This window comes from Triticum urartu, chromosome 7A, assembly GCF_056163025.1.
Source record: "Triticum urartu cultivar PI428250 chromosome 7A, HENAU_Tu73, whole genome shotgun sequence".
In the NCBI taxonomy this organism is placed as follows: Eukaryota; Viridiplantae; Streptophyta; class Magnoliopsida; order Poales; family Poaceae; genus Triticum; species Triticum urartu.
This window is the reverse complement of record NC_141879.1, coordinates 24,594,612-24,604,010: the sequence shown is the minus strand read 5'-3', so window position 1 is coordinate 24,604,010 and position 9,399 is coordinate 24,594,612. Positions and strand designations below refer to the sequence as shown.

Sequence of the window (9,399 nt, the reverse complement as noted above, 5' to 3'; positions counted from 1 at the left end):
ACTTTGTTCTGTGATGAGTACGAAGTGCGCCAGCACATCCTAGCCTAGTGCAGTCACGTTCTAGGGCACAGTGTCCTCCAATCCCTCACCATCTGCGCTTTAGGGCACGACTGAGCGGACATGCGCCCTCACCACCCCGACCACCACCAGATCCACATCAGCCCATGACGGGCGAGGAGGAGAAGGAGCTGGTGAGGAGGGTCGTGACAGACTCGGTGATGGAGTTTGAGAATGCCTAGTGGGATGGTCTGGAGGTGCAGATTGTGCTTTCGACCGCCGGGGATGTTGTCATCCCCGAGTTGGAGGAGGTAGACGACGCAGAACCCCAGTGGAACTCGAAGGTGGTGGGCCAGTCCTGGTCGTGGACTTCGACCTTGTCGTGCACGACAGTGTTGGCGTCTGCGTCGGCCGTGTTGGTTGGCAGTGACCCATGATCACCACTCGACTTGCCACCGCCGCCGCCCCCTGTAGTGCAGCCGCCATAGGTGCCACCAGCCCACCTATGGCAGCCGCCTCCCATCATCGACCTTAGCGCGGACGAGGAAGACTGCAGCCAAGACAGTGGCGACGCCATGCAGTGAAGACGGTGGCGACGGCTTGTTTTTTCTTTTCAATAATTTTGAGTTTGTTTGATGCATGATGAACAGTTCGGCCATGACTTAATGTAATATATAGTTATTGTTTAGATTGCTTTTTATCTCTTTTTTTGTTTGAATTTTAGTTTAAATTTGGATGTTTTCGCCAATGCGACGGCCGTCAGGTGCGACAATTGATGGACGACCGCAAATGGACACTTGTGTCCGTTTTACCTATCCAAACTGACAGAATTCGAATAAAGTGGGCGTCTGTTTGAGGTCGCCAACAACTGGAGTCGGCCTTAAAACACACACGGCCATAGAGCAGGGAGGAATCTGTTACCCATGTTCGGCCCATTATCCCTGGACTAGGCCGGGCCGCCTTATAACAGGAAGAGGAAATATCGAGGTTCTGAAGGCTGAGCTGCTGATTCTCGAAAAAAAAATGAAGGCTGCGCTGCTCATCCGAGAGCTGGAAGAATCGGCGGCGCGCATGGAGGCGCCGCCGCGGGAGATCGACGCGCATCCTTCTCCATCTTCCTCAGCGTCGGCCGCCACTGCTTCCTCGTCCTCGTCGCTCACGTAATACCTCCAACCCCTACCTCGTCCTGCACGCCTCCTTCTTTCTGCGTCCCATCCCGTTTCTCTTCACCTGCGGATGTTGCATCAGATCCGCCTACATCTGCAAGAGTAAGGCATAGATGATTTCTGCTTATCTCGAAGAAGAAAAGCAATCCAGATTGAGGCTTTCCCTGCTTTAGATCTCCAACATTGCGGTCTCTGATTCTCAATTTGCTAAGAAAATCATATGTGCTCTGCTTTTATTTTTCTGTCAGCATCGACACTTGCCAGCTACAGTATTTGTTTGAGAAATACAGTACTTACTAGGCGATTGTGGTGTGTAATCTGTATACACAAAGATCTATATGAAACATCAACAACCCGTCTATCTAGCGCGTATAAAATTTATATCCAGTGCATTCATCATTGTTGATCTTGTTCTGAGCTTCTAGGGAGCGACAACTCAATGCGATTAGTACCTTTGTTCAGTTCAGTGTATGTCCTAACGACACGCACCAGTCATGTTTTTTAGAATCTTGGCAATTCCTGTACAGTTAAGTTATACCTTGTTTCGCATGCCTAACCTTTTTCTTGAATTTGCTGTGTTGAACAGGGAGAGCGCCATCGTGCAAGTAATGGCCAACAGGACATGTTCTGCTTCTGTCTCCTCACTCTTTGCTTCATCTCGGCCGCAAGGATGGGCAGAGCTCCCGGACGACCTGCTCCGACCTGTTGTCGCTTTACTACGCTCGTTCCGCGACCTCCTCGCCTTCGGTACCACTTGTCGCCATTGGTGTGATCTCTTCTCAGCATACAGGTCCTTTGTCCAGCCTCTGCTCCTCCACCCCAATCTCCGTACCGACGGTGGACAGACTCTCTCGCATAACTGTTGGACCTTATTCCACAAATGCACATGGAGATTGGCTGACCCTGCTGCCACCTCATCCTATCGCAGTATTCTTTCCTTGAGTGACCTCAGAAGCATGACCTTTCTGCGCTGCTCCTACGGTCAGCTGATCTTCTACGACAACAATGGGTTCCATATTGTTAATCCATTCAGTGGCACTAAGGTTGGTCCTCCTTTCCTCCAGTCAGTTCACTTCACTTGCATCAGCTATGTCACCTTAACTGCCCCTGTTGCATCCGCTGATTCGCATCTCCTTGTCGGTGCTGGAGCCTACCTGTTCCTGTGGCGCATCGGGAGCGACTCTTGGATAAAACACAGTCCTAAAGTTGGTCGTTTTTCGATTGAACAAAATGTGGCCTTCGATGGCAAGACATATGCCCTAGGGTCTTTCGGGTGGTTCTACATCATTCACTTGTCACCCAGTCTCGTTATTCAGAAGTTTAAAGTTGTGTTTGAGAAAGATAAAACCGAAGATCTCTATTCGGCAAATGACAAGGCATGGCTAGTGGTGTGTGGTGATGCGCTTCTCTTGATCAAACTTGTGGAGGCGGGGAGAAGGATGCGCTCGGAGGCCTTCCAGTTCATGGCCTTCAAGCTTGAGTCAGTGGACACCATGACCAAGAAAGCAAGGTGGGTGAAGGTGAACAAGTTAGATAACTGGGCCATCTTTATCAGCGTTGACGAGCGGTGCGAGGCGTTGCCATGCATGAACCCGGAGGGATGGGGAGGGAGGAGCAACCACATATACTTCCCGAGTTATCAGTCTGAAAAACCTTGGGCTGCAGTGCAACTATGGCAAAAATGTTATTACCGTTCGACACAGCTCTTCAACACTGGAAGACGGTACCTGAAATTGGAGTCAACCTGGGTCTTCCCCGCGCGTTTCCTCGTTCTGTCCTGCGATGATCTTATGGCCATGAGTGCGGTTGGTGATTAGCTTCTGATACAGCTTTGGTTGGAGGATTCTACCATGTTGCAGTTGCAGGATGAGTGGCTCACTGAATGTTCTTGACGTGTTTCGAAACTTGCATTACAAACAGAAGTTTAGATTAAGTTATCAGATTATGTACTCACCTTTTTTTTCTGCGGTGATTACAAAGGACCCATATGTTTTATTTCTCATCTATTACATATTGTGTAGTTTTCTTGTACCTGGGCACTTCATAACATGGGCTAGGCCTGTAACTTCCCTTTCATACATAAATAGCTAAGAGTAATTGTACTATGGCTGTTGATTATTCACGTGATGTGCTTGAGCATATGACAGTCTCATTAGGTGGAAATGTGAATATTGAGAACATAGCTTGGGCAGAGCTACAATTTTTTAACTGAACGTTGTACGCCATTTTGGGCTGGAGAATTGCAAGGTCGCCAAGAATTAGAGTGAGGATGCAAGTCCATAGCATCAGGTTAATATAAACTGCAAGTTCAGCCAACAAACATATAAGCAGCATATGTGCATTCAGCATAAATTTTATATTTCGCACCAATAAAAACTAGGCAGACAGAGTGTTCGACAACCAAACAGATCTGCATTTGAACATAGCTTCAGCAAACAGCTCTGCGTGCATTTGATTATCTTTGTTTAAAAGGAGATCAAGCTACAAATAGATGTACGAACCAAACAAAGCACATAACTAAAATAAAAGCCCAGGCACATCTGACATGGTGCACACAAAAAATGCTGAAGAGTGATATGAAGACCCAAGAAGTTAGTATTGTTTCAGGATGCAAACGCTTATCTCTTGTATGCAAAACGGGAGTAATTAACAAGGTTCAGCGAAAATAGCAACATGTAGCACAAGTTTTGCCTCCAGGAATGTACACTGGGTGGCAAACAGAGATTATTACAAATCTTGATGTACTCCGTCAAAGGAGCGAAAACTAGAAGGAACATAGCGACAAAAAGTCCCCAAGTGCAGCCAACGACAACAAGACAACTGCGCGGTGCAATGCCACGATCTCATACCCAAGCTGCAAAGGATGTAGGATTGCGAGCAAGATAAGCATTGATCGTCGCAAAACAAGGTTCTGGCTCCAACTCCTCATTTTGGTTGCCATCTACTGGGTATGAAAATACTCGAGCGTTTTCATCCAACCGATAGACAAGGCCACCCCTTAAACCCATTCTCTCTGGATTCACTAAAAGTCGTGGCTGTCCAGTACGTTTCTCCCCAAAGAAGAACGCCCACTTCTCCAAGCCTCCCTCTTCCACGCTCACATACTTTGCAGGTACAGTTGAGAAGTCAATGGAGAAGGCTTCCCCGTTACGACCAAGTAGGAGAAGTGTGTCTCCACAAGCCACCAAATTTCCAGAAAGCACGTACGGGTCCATATAATCTCTGCAATCAACTCTTAGTACCTCAACATGAAATTGAGGTGCCAAATGCACGGTGTATAGTTTTTGACGCATCCTCATAATGACCCGGTCTTTGAAAGATACTATCTCCTTGATCAAATGTGCATTTAGAAAATCGCAGTGCAACCAAGAGGGGCTCCCAACTCGCCAAGCGTACAGGCAGTGCGGGCTGCTAACAAATAGATATGAATCTGGTGACGCATCTGGAGATATGAAGGTTTTGTAGCATAGTTGACTCAATGGGAAAGGTGGAGCTGCAACCTTAGTGCCAGTGAGCACGTCCATAATGACAAGGGATCTGTCGTAGCAGAAAATCGCATGACCATAAGAACATTGGACGACTGCCATTTTGTCCAAAATACTTGGAGGGGTCAAGCGACACAACGGAGTACTTGGATATACAGGATCAATGAGCTCCCATGTGTTTCCAATGTTAGAGCCAGTTGAGCTTGTCTGGTCGGCACAGTTCCGAAAAATAACAGGTGGGAAGAGCTCGCCCAAGGTAGATTTGATTGACATGAACGCAGCATACCAGCTAGGGCAGGTGGCGATGAATGCAAGAAGGTCACGAGTTGAACCCAACAGGACAATGATGGAGTGCAATAATCCGTGTGGTAGGTCCGCCCAGCCTTCGGGTCCAAACATGACACGGTGCATGGAGATGGGGGTGTTGGAGCTTCGATTGATGTTTTGCATGATATCAGCTTCAAATTCTGCATTAAGGATCATGAAAGGACAACAATTTTAGCAATGGACTTGAGTTAACTATATAATATAAATTGCTATCACTATTTTAATTCACTTGGTACTACTACAACTATGATCATTATACAAACACAATAAAAATGTTTGTAGAAACTATAAACATAATACACAGTAGAGTAAAGACTACAGTATTGCCATCGAAATGTGCATCTGCCTCAAGAAAATTCGATCATGATAAAATTCATCAACATTTGAAAAGAAAAGGCAAGTTCTATATTTTTCTTTTCACCGAATGTTATTTATATGTGTTGTGCAATAGGTTGGGCTCTTGTCTCCACCTCCATTCCGGGCCACAGACGCGCGATAAATTTCATCAACATTTGAAATTAAAAAGTGCAAGCAATATTGAAATTCTAAGATTGTTCTACACTGATAGTGGTAAACCCTTGAACTATTTCATATTTTTCATATAGTATAAACACAACAAGATCGCACATCCACCAACAACACATACACTCAGATCCCCAAATCATCCATGGCAGAGGTAGGCTAAAAAGAGCAAAAGTGCGATGAGCGCGTCAGAGGAGGTCGCCCCCAATGGGGTGATGGAGGGCCAAGGAAGATGATCCTGGGAAGCCTTGCGCGGTGGAGAACTCTGTCTGACCGTGGACCGTGGCACCGGTCAGCAAATATATATACTCAGCCAACCCACGAGACCATGTCCTACACGGAAATTGACTTAACCTAGATCACATCGTATACTACATATTTGGATTCAAGCTTTACTCAAACACGTGAACTCCTACTAGTACATGTACATGACTTTGGTTAGTTCCCAATGAACTAAAGCCACGTGACATGCAAGCACCATCTACATCATGTTCCAAACAAAACAATCAAGATTATGCTAACACTAGCGTCGGCCCATGCACCACCAATGGCTGTCATGGGTTCCCAACTCCAACAGGAGGTGGGGAAGGTCTCGTCCATGATACCAGCAATCACTCCAAAGCTGCTTGTATGTACAAATCAGAGCAAGGGGGGTAGAACTCGACATCAACTTGGTTCCTTCCCTTGCCGAGGATGAACCTGGAGGGCGGAGGTGAGTAAAGGCCAGGCCTGGCCTCCTCCATGAGTCCGGCAGCCAGCAAGGAAAATGAAGTGGGCGAAGTCAACCTCAACAAGGCTCCTCCCCTACCCCCTGGAGCCGGTAACACGAAAGCCAAGCACCACAAAAATAATAATAGCCTCAATGGTAAGTCAAGGAAGTAAGTTGGTCAATCCCTGGTGAACACCGGGGCAGTGTTGGGTAAACACATGGGACGTGACAGTGAGTCTGGTAGTGAGTTTGTGGCGACACCAAGTTACAAGGGTCCTGGTCTGAACAAGAAGGCATGTGGTGAGGGTAATGGAGGTGGCATGAGCAACATAGGTGTGTTAGGTGGTAAGGAAGCTATCGGCCCATGGGTTGCCGATGAATGACATGTGATAGGGAAGGCACCTGTCCGGAGAAATGAGTCACCTAATGTAGAACTGTTGAGGCCTCGGGCAATCCCGGATAGTTGAAGAGCTAGTTTGCCTCGTGCGCGCATATACCACTTGATGATCGTTTTACTTTCTGAAACTCTGCAATGTGAAAAGAGTTTCAATAATCTTAGGTAGATACTAGGCCACCAGAATTGTATTGTGCATGATGGTGATGGCAAGGGTGCCTTGCGTTGTTCTGAGATGAATGAACTAAAATAAAAAGACTGCCATATGACCTGAGGTACATCGATGTCTTAATTCATCATGATTCCCATGGCCCGAAGTGTCGGGCTACATGGTGAACCTAAGGAGTAAGGAAGATGTCACATCTGGAGTTTACTCAAAAGAATAAAGCCAGATGCTCATGAACACTTGTTGATGATAGGTGATTTTTATGAGACGATGTGGCAGCATGAGCACTTTTCAGTAGCTTGGATATCCGAGAGAAAAATACCAATTTCAGAGAAGCCTTGTTCTAGTGTTATCTTCATAATTGGGGCTATAAGGGCCATCCTGGACATACGATAATAAACAGTATGGAAAAAGCAATGTGTCCGTCAGGTTAAAAGTGCAGTTGCATCGTCGGGTTGGTGTGATTTATTCAGAGTGAAAAGTTGTACACACATATGCTCCTACCACTTTCCTCTATGGCTGCAATACGGCGACAGACCAATGTGCATAGCAACGTGAAATCCTTCCGATAAGAGTAGATATGGGAAAGAGTACCGTCGCTGGAGGGAACTACTGAAGTCCCTGGCCGATGACTGCACTAAGCTGGGAGTGCTGCAACAGGATGTTTAGTCCTAGACATGAAAGATTTTGGGTCCATGATAAGGAGTACTCACTAGCTGAGAAGGAATATTATAGTCACATACTGAATGCACCATCTTATTGGTTGCAGATGGTCGGGAAAGCATCTTAATAAAGCCGGTCTTGGAAGGGAGGTTAATGCCTGTAAAAATTGTTGTGGGGGGGGGGGCTCGGTGTCTCTAAACTAATGTTTGTTGATGACAAACTTTTGTTCTTCAAGGCCGTAGGAAGAGAGGTGAGGGCAGTGAAGGACACTCCAAATCTATTTCAAAGGTGTACATGATAGCCTCTTAACCCAGCTAAATGCTCTTTATTATTTAGTGAACACTGCCTGCCCCATGTCCAGTAAGAGATAAAGGTCACCCTTGGTGTTGTGGCTTCCACTTTCGAGAGGAAATATTTGGGTTTACCAACCCCAGAAGGTAGGATATTTGCCTCGAATTTCAGTCAATCATGGAAAGGTTCACAAAAATGTGCAAGGACTGGACTGAAAAGTATATGGCCCATGCAGCTAAAGATGTCTTGATCAAGTAAGTGGTTCAAGCGCTTCACACTTACTTCTTTGGATTTTTCAAATGTCCTTGGGCGTTTTTTATAAGTATGAAAAAATTATCTGGGACTTTAGGTGGGGCGATGAGTAAGGACATCACAAGTCCATTGGCTCTCCTAGTACCAACTGGTAAAAGAAAAGAGAGGACGTGTTCTAGGATTCTGGGATATGCATATGTTTAACCAATATCTCTTGGCAAGGCAAGGGTGGAGACTGATTCACAAGGTGGATAGTTTATGTTCTAGAGTCTTGAAATGAGAATATTATCCTCGTGTGGATTTCTGGACGTGGTCATTTCCTCATATGCATCGGTGGCTTGGAGTTAAGATACTCAAGGAAGGCATTACATGGCGTATAGTGAATGGACGAAAAATTCAGATTTAGGGAGACAAGTGGATTTTGAGACAGTATGGCCTCAGGTTACCAAATTCGCTAGAAACTCAAGGTTGAGATGGGTTAACCAATTGATTGTCTCGATAAAAAATGAATGGAATATTAACCTTGTCCTTAGGCTATTTTCTGATTTTGATGTAGAGGAGATATTTCACATAAATCACCCTTCTACGTGATAGATGACTTGCTTATAGACTCGCCACCCAACTCAAATTCAGGTACAATTCCCCTGCTTCTAGTTCTTCAAGTGCGACATATAATTGGAATATTTGGGATGTGATTTGGAGAGCTAAGGTTCCAGAGAAAGTTGAGGTCTTTGGCTGGAGGTTGCTACTGGCTCACTGGCTACACAATTGTGTAAATTTATAAAGGCGCTGAGTGTAACACCATTTGTGCTATTTCTGGTAACAATGTGGAGCATGAATTCCAATCTCCATAGTGGCTTTGGAATGTTGGCTAGTGTCCCATGAATACTTCTTTTTTGAGGGAATTGGTGTCCCATCAATACTTAATGTCCCCATGTCTAATGATTGCAATCAGTCTATAGTAATATACAAGTATAGTGTTTTCCCTCAATTAAATAAAATAAACACAACTCAAAGATCAACTAATTTTTACCTTAATTTTTCTAGAAAAAAATAGGGCGAGTTCTTCCCCTACCTTCTTCGATGTTGACAGCGGAGGGCGATGTGGAGGCAACAACTACTTTCTCCGATGCCAGTCGTGGTAAGACGTGGCCATCGGAGACGGTATGCTGTTTTCCTCCATCACCAATCATCATGTTGGCTCCAGATCTGGGGGGAAACAGACGCCCTCGACTGCGGTGACTCCAAATCTGGATGAGCCTGGTCGCCCACACCTAGGACTCCAGATCTGGACGGAAACACGGTAGTACCCCACGCGGTTGTCTCAACGCATCGTCACCGCTCAACTGTGGGTGGTTCTAGAGCAGGCGGTGTGGATGTCGAGGGGAGGGGGGAACGGGTGTGACGAGAGAGAGAGAGAGAGAGAG

The 9,399-nt window shown here is 45.9% G+C and overlaps 2 protein-coding genes across 2 annotated transcripts; one reads left to right on the top strand and one right to left on the bottom strand.

Annotated features, from left to right (window-relative positions):
- The first annotated feature begins 1,007 nt into the window (after positions 1-1,007).
- LOC147957162 (uncharacterized) lies at positions 1,008-2,980 on the top strand. Its single transcript, XM_087536264.1, has 2 exons — positions 1,008-1,157; positions 1,750-2,980. Exons 1-2 carry the CDS (start codon positions 1,021-1,023, stop codon positions 2,978-2,980), a joined length of 1,368 nt encoding a protein of 455 aa, XP_087392390.1. The 5' UTR covers positions 1,008-1,020.
- Positions 2,981-3,738: 758 nt separating this feature from the next.
- Positions 3,739-9,399, bottom strand: LOC147957161 (uncharacterized). Its single transcript, XM_087535583.1, has 2 exons — positions 9,048-9,399; positions 3,739-5,115 (listed from the first exon to the last, which is right to left on the bottom strand). The coding sequence occupies exons 1-2, from the start codon at positions 9,166-9,168 to the stop codon at positions 4,007-4,009; spliced, it is 1,230 nt and encodes a 409-aa protein (XP_087391709.1). The 5' UTR covers positions 9,169-9,399; the 3' UTR covers positions 3,739-4,006.